The sequence below is a fragment of the Ciconia boyciana genome, chromosome 14 (genome assembly GCF_034638445.1).
Source record: "Ciconia boyciana chromosome 14, ASM3463844v1, whole genome shotgun sequence".
Taxonomy (NCBI): Eukaryota; Metazoa; Chordata; class Aves; order Ciconiiformes; family Ciconiidae; genus Ciconia; species Ciconia boyciana.
Window position 1 is genome coordinate 10,147,815 of NC_132947.1, and position 20,145 is coordinate 10,167,959.

At 36.3% G+C, this 20,145-nt stretch overlaps 1 protein-coding gene across 2 annotated transcripts in view; it reads right to left on the reverse strand.

Annotated features, from left to right (window-relative positions):
* Positions 1-240: 240 nt before the first annotated feature.
* The window catches only part of ARFGEF2 (ARF guanine nucleotide exchange factor 2), a 40,264-nt gene continuing 20,359 nt past the window's right edge, over positions 241-20,145 (reverse strand). For both annotated transcript variants that reach the window (XM_072878767.1, XM_072878766.1), the window contains exons 19-39: positions 19,349-19,500; positions 19,032-19,160; positions 18,498-18,656; positions 17,150-17,297; positions 16,077-16,176; positions 14,716-14,756; positions 14,462-14,631; positions 13,689-13,840; positions 13,357-13,529; positions 12,063-12,223; positions 11,121-11,251; positions 10,894-11,023; positions 10,311-10,446; positions 9,429-9,567; positions 9,287-9,341; positions 8,914-9,028; positions 8,514-8,644; positions 7,276-7,444; positions 6,745-6,883; positions 5,510-5,627; positions 241-3,891 (exon numbers count right to left, since the gene is read on the reverse strand). In XM_072878767.1, the coding sequence (XP_072734868.1) occupies positions 3,715-3,891; positions 5,510-5,627; positions 6,745-6,883; positions 7,276-7,444; positions 8,514-8,644; positions 8,914-9,028; positions 9,287-9,341; positions 9,429-9,567; positions 10,311-10,446; positions 10,894-11,023; positions 11,121-11,251; positions 12,063-12,223; positions 13,357-13,529; positions 13,689-13,840; positions 14,462-14,631; positions 14,716-14,756; positions 16,077-16,176; positions 17,150-17,297; positions 18,498-18,656; positions 19,032-19,160; positions 19,349-19,500 (2,825 nt within the window). In that variant the 3' untranslated portion in view covers positions 241-3,714. The remainder of the gene's footprint in view (positions 3,892-5,509; positions 5,628-6,744; positions 6,884-7,275; positions 7,445-8,513; positions 8,645-8,913; positions 9,029-9,286; positions 9,342-9,428; positions 9,568-10,310; positions 10,447-10,893; positions 11,024-11,120; positions 11,252-12,062; positions 12,224-13,356; positions 13,530-13,688; positions 13,841-14,461; positions 14,632-14,715; positions 14,757-16,076; positions 16,177-17,149; positions 17,298-18,497; positions 18,657-19,031; positions 19,161-19,348; positions 19,501-20,145) is intronic.

Consider the following 20,145-nt stretch of genomic DNA (forward strand, 5'->3'; position numbering starts at 1 on the left):
GCGTGGGCGGCAGGAGGGCTGGAGTCCTTTTAGTCGTTGAAAAAAAGGGAAAAGAGGAGGCGGAAGGAGTTAGGAAGGCACGTAGGGTGTGTTTGAAAAACCAGAACAACGACCCCCCCCCCAGGCCCTGGAAGTGAAAGCGCCACGGTTAGCACCAGTGGCCAGTTCTCACGTTGCATAGAGCAGGCTGTAGGTGCACAAGCCTTCTAATAAACTACGTGAAAAAACAAGCAACACTTCTTAAAACTTTATTGATTTACCACTTGATTAAAGCATGGAATATTATAACAGTATTATACATAGTATTTTCATGTAGAAAACTTTACATAGTTTTTCATATTATATAATTTTGGTATTCTCTCAAAAATGTATACATCCACTGGGCAAGGACTGCTCTTTAAATTACTGATATTAAATGCACTTAATATGGAGATCTTAAAAAACTTAAGCATTTTAAATATGTGAAAACATACATTTTAAACAACATTAAAGGTGCTGAACAAACTCAATTTACATATTAAAGGGAGCTGCACTTCTGACAAAAAAAAAAGCTTAGTTCTACTCCAGACTGAAAGTTAAATACTTTTAATCTTTCTCATTCTTAATAGTAAGACTGAGCTAAAATTTGGGGGGGGGTGGGGTGGTTGCTTGTATTAGTGGATGTAGTTTTAGATTGTTCCATTTACAATTTGGAACGTGAGATGAGACATGGATAACAAAACACTGTAAAAATAACATTTTCTTGTACTGTAAGACACACGAGAACCAACATGAAAGGGAGGTTTTTAGGTGTTTCTTCATAAGCATCCTCCCCTTGCCTACCTATTTCCTAGAGGGTTCCAAAATAATTAATAACAAATATCATGCAGTCTCCATATTTATACCATTATAGGTAAATCAGTTTAATTTGTTGCATAACACTACTTTAAAAGTCTAAGAGGTTACTTTTTATTACTCCATGTATTGCACAGATGTCTCGATATCTACCAGGATATGCTGGCACAGAACCTTGTTCTCATTCATAGTTCCACTAAAGCCAATAAAACCACCACAGGCAGATGAAGTCTGTGTCAGCAGAGTCAGGACAGGGTCGGAACCAGCAGTGACTACTGCAGGAGTTTTGGCTCAGCGTTTTTAGCTTCATTAAGATGTCTATGGGTTATGATCTTTCTGACTATATAAAGGGAAAACAAACAGCTGATGCGAATACAAACATTTCAGGTATTATACAACATACCATTCTTATTGCTTTAACATGTACAATCAATTTCAGAAAATTGACAGGAATAAGGCTGTTATAATCCAATTGCATTCCAGTCCCCTTTCTCCTTCACACACTATGGAGTCTAGGATGTTTTGATGTCACATACCTAATTTCAGCAGTTTATAAATGGTATAAATACAATAAAAGCTTTACTTAAGTAAAAGAACAGTCTCAGACCTAAGGCTGAAGGAAATAATTGATTAAAGGCCCTTGTTCTATATGCAGAGATAGTACAGATGTTGCAGATTACAGTAAAGAAAGCCCACAATGCAACTGTAAAGTAATTTAAGATCTGAAAATTAAGAGACTTGTTTCAAGACATGAGTTGTAAGGCTTTCAAAACTGTAAAATACTGAAAAAACATGCAACTTTAAAGAGTTTGTGTTTCAATAGGAGATAAAAGTATACATTCAATGTGGCAGTGACACATTCAAAATCTGAAAAATAAAGTTTCAAATAATTTCTTTAGGACTATCTAGGACCAGAAGAAAAGGAATAGCCTATTCTTACAGATTTAAATAGAATTAAAATAAATACTTCATTTTTACTGTAATCAATGAAGTGACATTACCAGGGAATGAGCAACTACACTAAATGCAACACAAAAGGACATTTCAAATGCAGCAAGTTAAATATCAGCATCGCTTATTTTTCAGTCTTTTCCTATTGTAAAATATAGCCATATATTCCCTTCTACTAAATATTACTGTATAGATTTAATCTAATGGGCATTTAAAAGTTAAAGAGCGACAGCCACCATGTATTTTTCTTTGGTTAAAAATAAAAAGTAAAAATAGAAGTGTGAAAGCCTTATCACTACTATTGACTGCTAAACCATTCCCAAACTGCTTATCTAGAAGCTGATTTACTGAAGAGCACCATATGAACCCTTTGGAAATAGCTCACAAGAAAGAAAAAAAAAAATCCCAACAGCTGTGAAAGTGGAATATCCCAAGACAACCTCAACTATGGCCACCCTCCCAGGAAACTCAACTTAAAAAGCAAAATAACAGGTTAAACACCTAATGCCATTCAAGTAGGTTGTTTTGTTTTGTTATTTTTTAAAAATACTGTTATATTTTAGGTTTGGCTAATGTGCATAGCACAGCAGGTAATATAATACCTTTGTTTACATTGTTTTAGGAAGTAGAACCTCTCCTCATATCCTGCCATACTCTTCCAGTTTAGAGAAGTCTTAAAACTTGAAATTAAAATTAGTTCAAAAGGACAGACCTCAGCCCTGCAGGACTTCAACTGTAAACTGGTATTCTATCATGGAAACAGTTGTCACAGAAAACTGATGCATTTCAAAGAAAGAAAGAAAAATCTCTAGGGCAAGCAAAGCTGTAGTGTTAAGTCACATTTGCTTCACAGATACCTTCAAAGCATAGAAATGCATTGGTAACTTTTATAGTACATGAATTAACTTAAGTTTAATTTTGCTAGAGCAGTTTCGTGGGAATTCAATTTTCTTTTAGATCACAATAGGAACTAATAGTTGAGAACAAAAATCATTTGCACAAAAAGACAAATCAGAAGTTGCAGATCTGCAGTAAAGAGAGACAGAACCTGATTTGTGTTAAGGACAGGACTTCTTGCTAAACAGACACAATTACTACTAAATACATTATAGTCATGGGTAAAAAAGGTGGTTTTATTTGTTCTGAACCTTGTTTTTAATATTACTGTATATGCTCTGTCCATGATCTGGCAATGTATGAAAGTTAAATGGAAAGTTTAAAGTTTTTTTTTTAAAATGCGTTTAACTCAAGACTAACAAGCTAAACAGAGTAGATGCTATTGTGTGCTCCTGATGTAAAACCTTCCATAAAAGCAAAAATAAGTCTCAGGTGATGAAGCACTGATATAAAAAAAAAGTTTTAAAAATTACTTGCTAAACAGGAGGAAAACCCTTTCCCCAAATACCCTACAGGCTGTCCACTTCAAAAACCATAACACACTGCCTGGTCTACTCATGTACACACAAAGAAAAACCCAGAATGATCTTAGGTGGTCATTAGCCACTGCAGTATAGTTTATTATGAACACATGTGCTAACATCACAAGGCTATACAACTATATTCATTATTTCCAAGGGGCATAATTTCTATTGAGGAATCCAGCTGATTTATCAGATTTAGCTGGGATGCAAGACTGAACAATTGATAAAAGACTAGAAGAGACAGACTTGATCATAAGGATGACTAGCATTGAAACAAAGAGACTTTACATCTATTGTATTAACTCTGTAAGCAATAATTTAAATAAAACTGCTGATAGTTTTGTAGGATGGACAGAACAGGATTTTTTCTCCTCCCCAAATGCCGTTGTGGTAAGAGTAACTTGCTGCTGTGTTGGTACACCAGGGTCCCATTTTTTCCCCATCCACTTTAGTCCATCTCTGGAACATAGCTTTATGTACAAGCCGAAATAACCAGCCCTACTTAGGGCTACCATGAAGGTAAGTTCATCCCAGTTGTCCGTATCTGCTCCTCTGTTACGCAGATTTTGAACACAACACCTATACGCAGGAAGAACTTCCGTAGCACAGCTCGAAGCTCAGGAATCAGGTCAAATTGCATGATTTCACACAAGTATGGATAATATGTTGAAGCATGTGCCCTAAACTATCAAAGAAGATATGAAAAGAGAACGTTATTCTCTATTAACTATAGGAAAGCACAGAGTTTTTCTACACTCATGGGTACACCAACTTGTTAAAACACAAGGTCTCACCCGATCAAAGGCCCCCCTGGATGGCCAAAGGGCCATCAAGCCCAGTGTCTGTTTTCTGCAGCAGCCTTAGCAGATGCCTACAGGAAACTATACACAGAGCATACATTTGGCATTACTTCCCTAAAACAGTCAGACTATTTTGTGGCTCAGGGATTTCTCAGGCTAGAGGTGGTATCAGGGACCAATTGTAGAAACACCCCCCTCTGATGTGAATTTGTCCAGTTGCTTCTCCAGCCTCTTTAAAATATCATACACAATACATAACAAAGCCTTCCACAGCTGAACCAGTGCACGAAGAAGTATCTCCATTATGTGTTTGTTTGGGTTTTTTTCCCCTCCAGTCACTTGCCATGTCCAAAACTCATTCGCTGCCTCTTCCAGTATAAGAATTATCAGTCCTTTCCCTATTTTCATGCTAATGACGACTTTATGCACCTCTCATTTTTATTTATTTTCCAGATAAAAGATAACTGAGTAAAAGTCTAACCTACATACAGCTCCATGTATGGGAGCCAGTCTATATCCCTTATTCCTGTTACACCCTCTCAACCCTTTTCCAGCTCCATTACACCCTTTTTGATATAAGGGATCAGAACTGCAAACTATTCAAGATGCAAATCTATCATGAATTTACACAACAAGAAATATGTTTTGTCCTCTATTCCTTTCCTAATAATGCTCAGTATTAGTTACAGGGAAAGTTGATGGAACACTTTCACCAAGAACTTTTTTATAAAAAATATATTAGGATTCTGTACTAAGGAATGGCCAAGTCACCTTTTTAGCTACAAAGAGTTAAGACTATTCTCTGAACACACCATAATCACAGGGACATCACTGAATTGCTGCTACATGGAGAAGCCAAGCCAGCACTACTACCAATTTCTTAAAATATTGGTAAATTGCAATAAAACATCCCGAACTACACAAGAGTGAAGTGAAGTTACACACTTTGCAATAAAGAAAAAAAAATACCACGAAAAATACACTTTAAAAACAAGATGAAGCTCAACAGTATTAGAAAAAACTTTTAAGAAGTAAGCAACTTCTGAAAGTTTCTCTGCATGTTCTAGTGTAGTGAATATTTGCATTCGCCTTTTCCTCTAAAGGGCAGAGATCCTGAGAATTAGTTTTTGCCATCACTGTCAAGGAACCAGAATTCCAGTTTTACAGCAGTGAAGTTTACCTTTACCATTCTTGTGGAGCTGTAATACAGCACAAGCCCATCCTTTATTGCACACTCATTGTGCTTTTATATGAAAGCTTTGCAGTAATTCTATCAGTATTTCTATACAACTGTGGATTTCGTGGATGCAGTCCGATATTTTACAATGTGGAATGCTTGCAAAAAATGGAGATGTAATGATTACTGTATTTCAAGGAGAGTACACGCTATGTGAATAAGCGAGCCACCTTGCAATACGGATGATAATAAAGACTGAATTCAACAGAAGCAGAAATGAAAAAACACCTGAATGCAAACAGACATGACTTCCAACCTATTTTTACCTTTTCATCACTGATTTTTAGTGTTTTTGTTAAAAGCAACAGCAGGAGATTGGTCCAAGCTTCTCTGTGGCTTTCTGAGTTCACGGTAATAAAATACGCCAGGGCTTCACTGCATACACTAAAGAGATGACACAGTTCAGAAAAAACAAAGAAAACCCACAAAAATGTTTTCATAATGTGCACCGTTCGTCCTCTCAGTGTATTTTGTTTTGAAGTAAGATGCATTTCCATGGGAAAGTTTTCAATCACATGCAATGACATTAATTGCACAAATTGGTCTCGATTTTTCTGTTACAGCAGTTGTTACAGATAACTGAACTGAAATAGTTTTCATGTTGTCAACAAAGAACCATGGAGTCAGAGCTGGAAGCGTCTGATCTTCCTCATAAACATTCTGTAATTAAAGTGTCGTCACCTTCAACCTGCAAACATTATTTCCTGATCCTTACATTGGGACAGCTTAGGCAACAGCAACATGAAAGAGTTCTCTGTCCAAATCTAGACTGCTTTAATGAAGATCTGCAGAGCTCAGTATCACAGATTAAAGAGGGATTACTACTGTATTAATAAGTTTTTGGTACTTGCTGTAGACTGTCAACACCAGGTACAAACTGTACCACTTACCATGGCTTTTTTGGGGCGCTATTTTAAAGAAGGAATGGAACCTCCCCTTTTACACACTAAAAAGATTAATATGTCCATAGATGCTGATAAATCAGAATGCTACTGAAATCCACCACATTAGTGCCAACAGCAAGTTTAAGAGTTCTTCACATTTGATTAGAGATTAGTACTCTGAACTTTTATGTACCAACAACTCACTTTTCAAATACAGGGGACCCCAGTACCTTTTTAGATTAATTTAGCATCATTTTCTACATTTACCTAAGTTCCAGGTATACAGCAGCTTATACTGCACTCTGTTTAGATTACTATATCCTATTATGCCTCTGAATGTCATTATGTACTCAAATGTGAAAAGTATTCATACACCACCACTTTTGTAAAGAAAAGCTTATGTCAGGCAAGAAAGCTTTCTTATTGTAGATTGCTTCCTTATTGCTAAATTACCTTTTAATAAAGAGTGGTCATATATATGTATCTCTCTATATATAAATCTATATCTTCTTATACTTTGCTCGCTCTGCTCAGCAAGTTAAAACAGAACATTTGTATCCAGGGACACACCATACTGGCTGAAAACAGAACGCACCAGAACAAGCTGATACTCTTACCTAAGCAGTCGTTGTTGTATAGCATCCCAGGAGTCTCGGCGGTTTTCATCCACATACATTCGAAAGAGTATTCTCAAGCAACAAGCCAAGCTGCTGGTCTCTTGTTTTAAGAGATTGGGTTTTGATTTACCCTTGAACCCTAGAAATCAATTACACATAGGGAGAGAGGGAACATTCACATTTGTAGCTACTAGCCAAGAGGTAAAGTTTATCAACACCACCTCCACTAGTGAACAGTAATGATTTCTTGTCCAGATAGTATTTCCTCCTCCTTGAATTTGACTGAGACCTAATCTATTTATAAAGATATTTAACTACAGTAGTACCAACTGTGTAGCTCTACTTTAATCAAAAAAGCAGATAATTTAGCAAACAGAATTATTCAAGTCATCAGGAAGGAGACAAGTAATAAAAGCACGCAACACTGTCAGATTAACTGTAGAAATTATTGCAATGGTATACTTTTGTATCTCGATAGCTAAAAGCTATAAATGGAGCTCAGTATTTTTATCAAACTAATAAAAGCCTCACCTGCTCTCCATAACACAGTTCGTTGTTCATAATTTGAATTAAAGGCTTTTGAAAATGAATGAGACTCTTGCAGACAATCTAGTAACTTAAAGAGGTGATGTGAAGACATATATTTATACATTCCTTGGTCTTCTGTGTCAATGTGGATATCTGCATCCAATGCATCTCGCTAAAGGAGGAGGGAGAGGGAGCAGAGCATCAATAACATATTCTTTTTATATAAGCTTAAGTGACTTTGATACTTCACAGACCATATACCACTAACTCCAGATTCCATTTTTAGGTACAAGTGAAATATTAGTGCAATACAACACAGCAGAATGGTCTTGTCAAATATCTGAGTTGTACTCTTTTCAGGAGGATATTTTAAAAGAGAGAAGTTATGATCTATCCTAGTTATTGATAAGAGGGGAAAAAAAAAATCAAGAACAACAAGGGAAGAACCTTCCTTATTAAGGCATAAAAGTCATAGCAATACAATATAGAACATTTCCTCTCCCCTAGGAGCTGAGTAGGTCTGCTGAATTCTGAAAAACATCAAAATGAACCACAAAAATAGTGCAAGTTTAAATGTTGCATAGCATAGAAATTGACCATCTTTGGCTAATATCAAGTTTCATTAAAACTGGTCAATATTTTTAGCTAATTCCATTAGGAATTTAACTATAGTATCCCCAAAACACTACCTGAATGCGCTAGCCCAAACTTCTAGCCTAGGGCTTTATTAACATAGCTAAGCAAGAGCTACCTTGCACTATTCCCTAGAATCAGGATTTTCAGGGACAAGGACCTCCCCGAGGCAGGTAATGAGTTAAATCTTGACTGTTAACCCTGCGTCTCCTCCTGGGTAAACACCTAGAAGCTGAGCAAAGCCTCAACTGTGGCTAAATGAAGACACTGAGGCTAAACAACAGAAAAGAATGCTCTCTCCAAAACAAAGAAAAAACATTCTTGATGAGTATGTATTCATTATAAAAACAATCATAATATATTATATTGATAATAAAAATAATGGTAATAGAATTATAATAATCCCACAGGCAGACTGATAGGAAACACTGGAGGCAGTAAAAAAAAAAACCCAAACCACAGCTTAAGAGTAATGACACATTCAGTGTAGTGCTGAGAGTTGGAAAAAGGAAGAGGCTATATACTCTATTTTGTAAACAAACTTCAAAGCATTCGATAGTCATTGTATTTTACTGCCTCAACAAGGTTATAAATAAGTCTGATGGTACCTGAGCTGCAGCCATGTGCTCGGCATCTTCCTTCTTGCTTGTTGCCGGATAGAACACTATATTATCAATGGTCTGTATCAATTCCAGCTGTACCACACACTTTATAAGGAGGCCAGCAAATAGTTTCTGGTCTAATGAAATGGAGTAACACAAGTTTCAGAAGCAACTTATAACAATTCACGTACAACAAGCTAGCAAAAACACTACATTACTATTAGCATTTTGATATTTAGTGATGCTGTGAATTATCTTATAAAGACAAATTTCTCTGCAAGGCATAAACACAAGTTGTAAGATGTACCCCAAGTTTAAGTGCCCAAAAACTTTCTCTACAAGACTACAGCAGTGGACTAAGGGAGGCTATAAAAGTTTATTAAATAAACTTGCATGTTTTCCTTACTTGTATAAGGACCACCTTTCCAGCTCTCATCTGTTGGATTTGAAAATTGGCTTTGTCCTCTTTCTGAAGCATTTTTATCCATGCTGCTTAAAGACTGGTGATCTAGGTCTAAATCCTAGAAGAGAATGCAGAACAACTCTAGCAATCCAAAACACTAACTGTGAACCAGCTGTTTTCAGATGGCTTCATTAATCTTAGACTCAAAGGCTTCCTGCATCCATTTTTTATATCTTATTTTACAATGACATCAAATACAAGCTACTGACAATTCCAGTATTTGTTGTCAAGTGTAACTTACTACAATAAAATATTTTGAAAGCTAACCTAACACACAACCCTTCAAGTTAGTTTGCTGCACTGAATTAACTCTTACCAAGTGTTTTTCAGCTGAATCTTCATCCATTCCCACAGGCCTCCATGTCAGCAAGCTTCATAAAGTAAAAAAAAAAAAAAAAAGGTAAATATTGGTGCTCTGGAATCGGGTATTAGTATGAGAATTAAATTTATGAACTTACACATGAGGAATAGTAGTTTTGAAGATTTCTAGCATACAATTGCATGTCTGGCCCCAGACTTCAGGGCTGAATTTCTGCCCGTTTAGTATTACCAGGTTTTCTAGGCAGTTTGTACCTGATCGAGCCAACTGCTCATTATCTGTGAAAGAAATGTTCCATATTTATCAACTTCTACAATATCAATGAAAAATTAAGCATTCTCTATTACTGCTCCATTAAACATTTTTACCAATATTGTGAAATCTTAGCTCAAAGCCTACTTATAAAGTATACTACAATAATATCAAGCTTAGGAACCTACTGAATAAAAATAGTATTTAAAAATAGACTTAATGAGATTGAAATCCAAACAGAGAAGAATAAGGACAGGAGAGAAGCAAAAAGGAAGCATACAGCAAGACAAAGGAAGCAAAAGCACCAATTAGAGACTTATGATTTCCTGCAAGGTAGTCCCCCCACATTCCATGCTAGCAATATACAGGATTTCAGGCATAAGAGTTGGAACCCAAAAGAAAACACATTCTTCAGAAAATCATATATAAAAAAGTACTGGGGGGGGAAATCAGAATGCATGTGTATGTGAATAAATGAGGTATTTTATCCATGCAGCTAAATGGAGAAAGGTTGTTGGCAGAAGGTTAACGCAACTCTTTAAAAGCTTTTGCTCTGTCACAATAGCACCATAAACACATTATAAAACACATTAACTAACTGATTAAACAGAATGATGCTCAAATATTTAAGATACTGCATTCATCTATTACATAGCATATTGTCCTAATGGTAGTTTTTATTCTTCCAAAATTCAGTTAACTTTCTCCTTCTTAAGTAATGAGCATCTAAAAAAATACATTAATCAAAAGATACAAGTAAATAAGCTACCTTGTTTTACACACCAGTGTAACTGTGCAAGTATGTCAGGAAGAAGGATCTCATTTAAAGCTTCATAAAATTGTGTAAATACATCACAGATTGCATAAAGTGCATGGTTGCATGTAGTGGTCATCCATTCAGATTTCTATGAGAAAAAAAATGAAGAGTCTTTGTTTTTATGTGGGTTTCTCTATGATGATAGCACTTGGCTTATGCATGGCTATTCAACAAAGGACGTGGCCTCTGAGGAGAGGAGTAGAATTTAGATAAAGCTAAAGAGCCTCACTACTGCAGATGTCTTGTCAGAAGCACTTAGTTGGCCACATGAATACTGTCCAGAAAACTATACATTTTCACAACAAAGTGTAAATATTGTCCTTGAAAACATTCAGACAGACAGGTCACTGGATACTCTGACAAGTTTCATCCATGCCACAGAATACAACAACGTATCATTACGTTTGAGACAGCATGGGTTGGAAACACACTGACAAGACAAACAATACAAACTGCTGCCTTGATTGTTTGAGTTCTTAAAAAACAACTCTAACATTTGCTTGCTTTTTTTTGTTGTTGTTGGTTTTGTTTTTACCTCTGTTTGTTGTTCAGGGAGTTTCATATTATCAAAAATCCGAAACACAATTCTGAACAGGTCTTGCCACCAGTGCTTTTCAAAGGTATGGCCATAACTCTTCATTATTTCAAACATCACTGTTAAGCCTCTATAAATAAACCCAAACAAATAAAGAAAAATATGTTAAAATGCATACCTGTGATCTCTTAACTAACTGATTAAAAAAAAAAGAAAAGCTTTATTACCTTGTTCGAACATCTAATTTGCAACGATTGATGATACAAGAAAGTTCAAATAAAATGGGAAACCATCCTCTGACCCATACTCTGTCCCCAGGAGCAACATTCATATCATCACTCGTGTATTCTCTTAATACCTTGGAGATGGGCAGGACAAAAAAAAAATTTAAAAAAATCTCAAAAATATTTAATTCTGACAGATTTAGATACTACTAGTGGCACAGACAGACTTGAAAAGTCAGCTTAGTTTTTACCGTAACACTCAAATCCTGTAAAATGTAAGTATGAGACATCTATTCGTTAAAATACTGAGAGAAAAATATGGAAAATAAATACTTAAATTCATTTTACTTAAGGACTGCTAAAGGCTTTACAAGTTGCAGAGGTTTGGACTTTAGGATGCAAGTTTAACAATGACAAGCAACAGTTATATAAATATAGGTAATAAGGAAATATAAGTTTGGCATAAACCAGTTCTACACTTTTCTGGCATACTAGATACCGCATGCACATCTTGCAATGGTAACATGCAACTGCAATCTAACTCCAGGCTCTTTTCAGCAAAGTGATTATTATATTAAGTATTCACACAATAGACTGATGTAGAAAAATATGCATGTTTGTAACCAATTTAACTAGATATAATTAGGGTGATAGAACAAGTAGTATTGTTTTCCAGGTCATCCTAACACTATAAAAAAAAAGGAGTATTTCATTCAGTTGTTCCCAATTTGGACTGATGAGACTTAATTTTTTAATTAGTCCTAGTTTACTGCTTACATAATACCCAAATGACTCCTAATTCTGAATAAGCTTTTAATACAAACACTTGCTGCTGGGAGACTGAAGTTTGAGTCTGAAAGCTCTTTCTTAGTTACAAGATTAGTCTCAGTTTAACAGTAGAAGATAGTGTAAGAATACACAAGGGTAAAAATTAAAAGAAAATACCTGTGGTCTTTCTGAAACATATTTTGCACAATACCGAATAAGTCTAATAGCTTCCATGCTGGTGTCCGGAAATGCAACATTACAGGCAAACTCAGAAAGACATTTTACTGCATCCTGAAATGAGTCAATTGCTGCTGGAAAGTGCTGTTGAAAAATATTTGCTGTGAAGAACAAACAAATACACTTTTTAAAATTTACTGATATTAAAATCTGTAGATAAACTGGCATTGATCTATAGATGTCAGCCATGGTATACCACTACCAAATGGACAAACATATCTTCTAGATTAAATATGGTTCTCTGTCTTGTCTTGCATTCTTCCCCATCCCACCCCACCACCCAAATTTGTCAGCATCACATTTTCTTAGGTTGGATAATCCTAGATTATAAAATAGGTAATTATTTAATGGCTTCTTACATGGTTCAGTTTCCTCCCACAGCATATGCAACCCAAAGCTCTTAAAATATTTTGAGAAATAACAGGAGTAAAGCTTGATGTTAGTTTCCCTGCTGTGAATGAAGTTACCTAAATTTACTTAAGTTATCTAAGCCTGTAATTATTCCTATTCTGTAGCAAGAGAGGAAAAAGCAGTTAGATTTCAGACGTCAGGGACAGACTAAATACAAAACAAATCCAACATGTACAAGCTTTTGAAAAAAATTACAACTCCCAAGATCTGTGCAATTCAAGTTAGCAAAAAAGGTTTTGTTACTATTTGTGTTTATTAATTCTGTCCATAGTTCTTTTCCCCCATGCTATTTAATGGGAAGAGGGCAGTTTCAGGACATTTAAGAAAGCTACAATCAATATTGAAGGTCCATGTCAAGAATATTTGAGTTGGTTGTCTTCCTTCAAAAGTGGCAGCAGTATGTTGTTCAAGTGTACTTTTAGAGCAGGTAGGCTGTATGAACTAAACTCTACAAGCAGTCACATATCAGCATCACAAGCTTTATGATCCCCACCATATGATACTGAATCAGCATGGAAGTTTGTGAAATGTGTTCCTTAATCCAGAACAACTTATTGTGACAGATGGGACAACATACAAACTTACTGAATCTATTCCAAACTTCCAAAGTTCTATAGCAGGATATCTATATCTAGTTTCTCCTGTCCATAGCAATCAGGAGACTTAACGGGTAAGACCTAGCTGCAGAGTTTAAACAGTCTGGCTGCAAGATCTTGTGTTTATTTACCTGGAAATACAAAAGTCTTATTCAGATGGGCCTTTTAAACCAGAATCACAGCAGCTAAGCTAATTTGGGTACTTGCACCTGTCAAGCATTACTTACTAACTATGTGTGCTGTAGTTTGAAAGGCCAGCTCTACAATATTCCCATCATGGTCTGATGCTGCTTGATGAAAGACTGCAAAGATATTCTTCCAGCCTGAACGAATATTACCAGCTTGAGAGTTCACCATCTGAGCAATACAGCGTATTACCATGTCCCGAATAGTTGGAGATCTTAAAAAAAAAAAAGGCAAGTAAGACTTTCACAAGTGGCACAATTTTACACTGGCACAAAGTAACTGCCACTTCCACTTACATGACAATCCAACCCACACCAAGTAACATCTTTAAGTAGGACTAAAGCAAGCTAACAGAAATTGCAGTGCATCACACCTGTTTTTCTTCATAATATGCTCAAAAGGCCTTAGGAAGTCTTTCTGGAAGCGGAAGTTGGCTAACTCTCCCTTCTCAAGAAATTTCATTGACAGCTGCCTTAATGAGTCTACTGCAAAGATGGCGACATCTTCATTAGGGTTACATCCAACCTAGAAGAAAAGCACATTTTCAAACACTTACCAGCTAGCATTATTACTTACATGAGTAACAAATTCATCATTCAAGTTTCATGTCAGTCTGCTAAAAATCACTAGGATGTTCTAGTTTTCAGATATTTAGAAGATAGGGAGTTACTTCCAGAGAGGGCTTTCTCAGTCATTTGGTCCAACTAAACAGACCCATGGATTTAGTATGCAACAAGTACAGAACTAATAGCAAGCTAGACACACACAAAAAATCTTTGGTTAAAAACCACACCCAAACATGGGCCAGTTTCCTAAGGAACATAACTTTGTTGTTCCAGAATCATCTGTATATTTTTAGAGGAAAACTAACTTGGCATTTGATCAGAAAGGTAAGACAATGGCATAAAGAAAAATTACAAATACAAAATCATCTAATGAAGTGATTAAAGATCATTCCCATAAACATTTCCATTTCTATTTATATACTTTAGATTTCTAAATAGGTGTTTCCTTTAGGTGCCTTTAATGGATCTTTTTTTTTTTAAAAAACATCACAACCTACACCACTAAGAACATAAAAGGAAAAAGCTGATTAAAGAAGTTCTGCTGTTCATGTATGTTCTGTAACTTGATTTTAAAAAATACCTTATTGAAGTGATCTCCAATCACGTGCCAAATCCTTGACCACTGCAGCCTAATGCGATTCATGTTGTAATACGATATCTCCACTATCTTCTGCAGGCTGAACATGCGTGGATGGTGTGGGGAAGCCAGCTCATCCATGGAAACAGCACACAGCCATCGGACAAAGTCAACTGAACATTAAAACACACTACTGTAAGTTCAGGATGTTGCATTGCAAGAGTTCCTGTAACCCACCACATGGCCAGCATACATACCTATGGCATTTCCATCCAGCCTAGTTGATCCTGTAAATATCCTATGGAACAAATAAATGAGTTGCAGTTTTAGCTGCGCATCCATAAGAGTCAATCACATCTTAGTGCTGTAGTCAAATGTCAGCACATCTCCTGGAGGTACTTTACAATCCTCCATGCCATGAATTCTACAACTGTTTTATTCTTACTCCTTGGCAGCAATTCGTGTCCTTCTCCTAGTCTAAGCATGTTCTTCCCTGCTGCAAGTCAGTCTACTACGCTCCTTCCCTACTGCAGGAAATGGGCACAGGCTCACATTTTTATCTAGGGCAAGTGGTGCTGGAACACTCATTTGGGTGACAGTACGTTAAATTTCATAGGGAGAATAAAAACACATTAAGAAAGCTTTGCTGCAGGACTTTACTGGATGCCAGCCACCTCCTTGATCTTTACTCCGTTCAAGAATGCTGTAAGTTGTGGCCGTCAAAACAGATAGCAGAAAGACTATGGATGCACCATTGTCCCTTCTTCCCCTTCAGTTGTTCAGAGTCTTGAGAGGACTTCAGACCACCGATCATGGTTCATACAAAACACTGATAAGTGGAGAATGTTCCCAAATCTTTTAGACTTTGATATGGTAATAGACATATTTATGTTACCATAAATACCACAAGTCTGAATGTATGATTCTACAGACTTGACCAATAGTTTCAATAATTATAAAAATGTCTCCCTCCAACACATGGTTTATGATAGAAGCATCTCTTTAGACAACACTTTAGAAGGAAGATGAGAAAGATAATTATTTGGACAACAATGCAGTGACTAATGAATACAGAGCTGAAGAACGGCAACTAAAGAAATGCTGAAATACTGAAGTTCACAAGACCAAAGAAAATTGGGTGATTTAATAGAATAAGGGCATTAATTCATTTTGGATACCTGTCCTGTTCAGGCTAAATCAAAGAAAAAAAAAGGGGGGGGGGAACCCAAATACACAGAATACACACACATAAGTTAGAGACAGTTATCAGACAGATTTGTAAAACAAAAATAGCTAAATACGGTAATACCACCCTAATTCTGGTCTTCACTGACTTACTCCAAAGAAAAGGCATAAAACCACATACATACAGTGCCCCTTCTCACAATATGCTACATTAGTTATACTGCTATTTAATGACAGTCTTTCTTTTGTGAATATTACATGCCTAAAGAGATATACTTATTGGGTCCAGAGAAAGCATCTAAGTATCAGCATCTTTCTCACAAGAGAAATAGGCTTCAAGAACAAAAGTCCCTGTCAGAATCTGCAGATAAAGTGAGGATGGTCAGTAACTTCAGCTCACATTTTCCCCAGAAAGAGATTATCTTGTCAGTACCTGTCTACTGCTACCACTACACTCTGTGAACTGGTTTCTCCCACAGACTCTTGAATGCTCGCCATATGCCGTTTATCAGCTCCACTTCCAACGAGGTTACCTGCAATAAAAGCCATTAAAACCAGTATTTAGCATCATGAAATGGTGACTTTATATGAACCCCAACTTTATACAAGTAGACAAAGACAAGTGACTACTGCTTCCAATTAGCTTGTAATTTACATGGAGCAGATGGTGTCTTTGCCAGATCTGTGCCAGATTATTACAAAATTAAACATCCAGTAAGTATGGTTTTTTTTCCCCCTTAGGGCATTGTGTTTCGACCATCATGTTTATTAAGTTAAGATGATGTAATGCTGTTAATAAAAATTGGAAATGATAAAATATTATTTTAAACTATTAACTCTAAGTCAGATACAAGTAGTTAATGCTGGGCACAGTTCTGTTATATTCAGCATCATCATCATGTATAGCGTCAACTCCAGAGTATTTTCAAAATGAAAGGTTTCCTTGATGGTTTTCCAAAGATTAAGGCAACTTTCTTTGTCCCTCTAATTTACAGCTTAAAATCTAAGGTTTGTTTCTTGCACATAACGCAGGAACAATAGGAACTGGAACAGCAAGCCCAACATGCAGAGATAAGAAATTCCTTTGGAAAACCAATTATCGATCATTGAAACTTCTATTAGTTCCTAAAGGTAAATGGTTTATGTTTTTACTATTAAAAACAAGTGTAAAAAGAAAGAACTGATAATACTGGTAACAAAACCATGACTTAGTAAGTATGGCAAAACAGTTCTGACAACAACATGTTCCAGCAAATAAATCTGGAGGAGTTTTGTTAAACAGCTTAACCTAATTACAAAGTTAGAACATATTTGGTAATTACTAATACATCTTGAAATATACAGTTCCATTTTTTAAAGTTTCGTTAATCCAATATAGCTTCCCCTGGAAGCAAGTAAATATGTTTTAATGTCTTACAACATTGAGCTTTCTTAGCCATCATACTTCTTAGCCATACATCACACTTATACGTGCATCTTTGTGAGGTTCAAGTTTATTAATCTTACCTAATCCCAGGCCCATAAACTCTTCCCCTCCAGATGCATAGCCTTTAATGCTTCCTTCTCTTTCACGCCCAGAGCCAGATAAATACCGAGTTTTCACTCCAGTTCCTATAAGTTGTGCTAGTTCCAGCTGGCTAATGCATTTCAAGATCTAAAACCAAAATATATTTAAACACTGTGTTCTGGACACCATTATATTTTTATTCCTAACATATATTCATATTTAATATTTATAACCTTGCCAGGTTCTCTAACCTTTAAAACAACTTTGACAACAACAGTAATTTTGATGTAGCTGAAACATTACCGATACAACGGGAAATAAAGTTGAGTGATTCATTCAAGATCACCAGCTGCCACAAATCATTCCAACATGAGAAAAAAAATAAACAGTACCCAAAAGTCTAACTTGGATCTCTAACTACTAGAGGAAACCTTTATTACTTCTCACAGCATCAACCTTCAAAACTATAAACAACTTGGAGTTGATCTTCTGGAGAGTTCGTTGTCCCAGAGAGATGAAAAAAGACTGAATTATTGCAGCCACTACTTTGGGTAACGATGTTCCAATGCAGACAGTGAAAACGCCAAAATCGTGCCTTGCAATCAGCACAAAATTGACTATCTCTTCTTTCTTGCTCCCCTACGGTGAGATCCTTTGGACTGGCACAAGCATTTCTGAGGGTATGCTGTAAGTCAGGTCCAAGTAATTTGTCAGTTAAAGAACGTTTTGGCTCATATTATCATGTAGCCAAAGACTACTGCCAGAGAACATAATGCAGCAGGAATGTCCCTTTAGCAGCACAGATTTAGATCTGATTAGAGAGCTCCTGGAAAATATGCTTTAAGAAAATACATATGATCCTGATAACTTGGTGGGGGATAGGTAAGGATAAGCTATCTTAGCCCTAATTTTTCATGTGATCGTGGTATAAATGTTGCCAAACACTGCAGAGACAAGTCTGGACCTGTGAGCTAGAATATTTTTGTTTATGTGAACAAGAATGCAATGGTTTCTATGCAGAATTCTCTGAAGTTAAATGCAATTTTAATATGGTTTTAATTCCATACCAGAAGCACTTACAAAAATTACAATATTGGTCACACAGTGTCTATAGGGTCTGCCAAAAAAATGCAGTGCATTATTTTATATATATACCTACACACACACAGACACAGATATTAAAAAAACACCACTAAAAATAATGCACTTGAATCCACATTTTAAACAGGGTTCTGACATGCTGGGAGCTAATGCAGTTACTAAAGACTGAAAGTAGTAGATGAACAAAATTGTGCAAGTTTTCAGAGGACAATGCAGTTGCACTATTTAAACTAATCCAGTTTTTACCTCATGCCAAGAGTTCCCAAGATAGTTGCCATCTGTGTGAGCGACTGTAATAAGTGTCTTAATGGTATCTATGTTCTTCTGTTTCATTTCTGTAATACTGGAACTGGCAGTCAACAAGGAAAAACGAGCAAGGGCTTGTACATAAGCATCTCGTTCAAGCTACAAGACAGAGAAACAAGCATTGTAATCAAGTCCCTGAAGAGGTAGAGAGTGCTACTCGTCCAGCATGCCTACACAATTTTCATTCTGTGTATACTTGGCACTATTAGAGCACTTTGCAGCTGAAGGAGAGTAGGAGGCAAGTTCACAAACGCTCTTAATAGAAGACTCAGCAATAAAAGCAAAGCAGAGTTGGAGAAAAGCTCGATGATATCAAGATCTTAAACTAAAACAAGATGGTAATCTTTTATTTTACCATTTCAAGAAAGTAGATGAGACGCTTCATTTTCTATGTATAAGTTGTTTGTAATTCTTCATCTCCTTCCCAGAGCCTACACTGCTCTTAGCAAGCCCCATGCTAAGTCTTATACAAACCTGCATTCCAAAGATACAGGCTATTCTAATTGCACATCGTATTCCTTCCAAACAAAGGGATGCAACTTCTGTGTCATCACAGTTCTGCAAGCCAACACTGTAAGCTGCCAGCAATGGAGTCCATACAAGCTAAAGAAAGGAAGAAACTAAGTTCAGAAGTCTATTACGATTTTAGCCCAAAACACTAAGTAACTGAAACCAGATATATACAAAGAGTCCACCTGTTGCATTACCCAACTCTTCAGAGTAAATTTTCCACTTTTTTGCCATGCTTAAAATTCTTAGCAACGAAGAGACAAGGAGAACTTTGCACTCACTTTGAACATGGGTCTGACATGATCCAGATGAGTGGCGCTAGTAAAAGGAGCCTTTGCGTGGCTTACGGCCTCCATGAGGGCTTTAGCTGTTTTAGCCATTTGTTCCATCTCCAAGTTGTACAACAACCTTCGCTGCTTCTCATTAGCTACACCTAAGGGGAACACCACAAAGTTGCACCGGTTTCTTTTTTATAAGAGCATATTCCATGTCTTCGCGTTCAGCATCACAAAACGTTAAATAAAGGTATTGCAAATGAAATCTAAAGATAAAAATCTTCCAGAATGTTAGAATTCAGGAGGCTGTCATAGGTTGCAAGCAAGGAACTCCAGCACTAAAACCCACACCCCAACTTAAGACTTTATTTTATACAAAATAACTAATTCAGCCCTTTATTATATGACACATTATGACCTAATCACTGGAAGCCAGAGAAGCATACTCTATTAAGTCACTCTGCCTGTCAAAACGGATGGAAAAGCCTTCATCATCTTAGGCTGATATCCTCAAAACAAAACGAGCCCTCACCAATTTCATAAATAAATAACTTTGTGTTTCTTTACCCTTATACTAAAGGTTGCAACTTCAGTTTTCAAGCAAATTAATTTTGATCTAGGAAACTTGCAAATAGCAGGAAAACACTGAAAAAACCAGTATGCTGAAGATTCAGAATTCACCAATTTGAATTAAATTAATACCAGCTATTCTGAGTAAAAGCAGAGTACAGCTGGGGATACTGGTTTCTAGTGCACACTACACACGGAAGTCCTCATTTGGTCTAGATGAGGACAGGTGACTA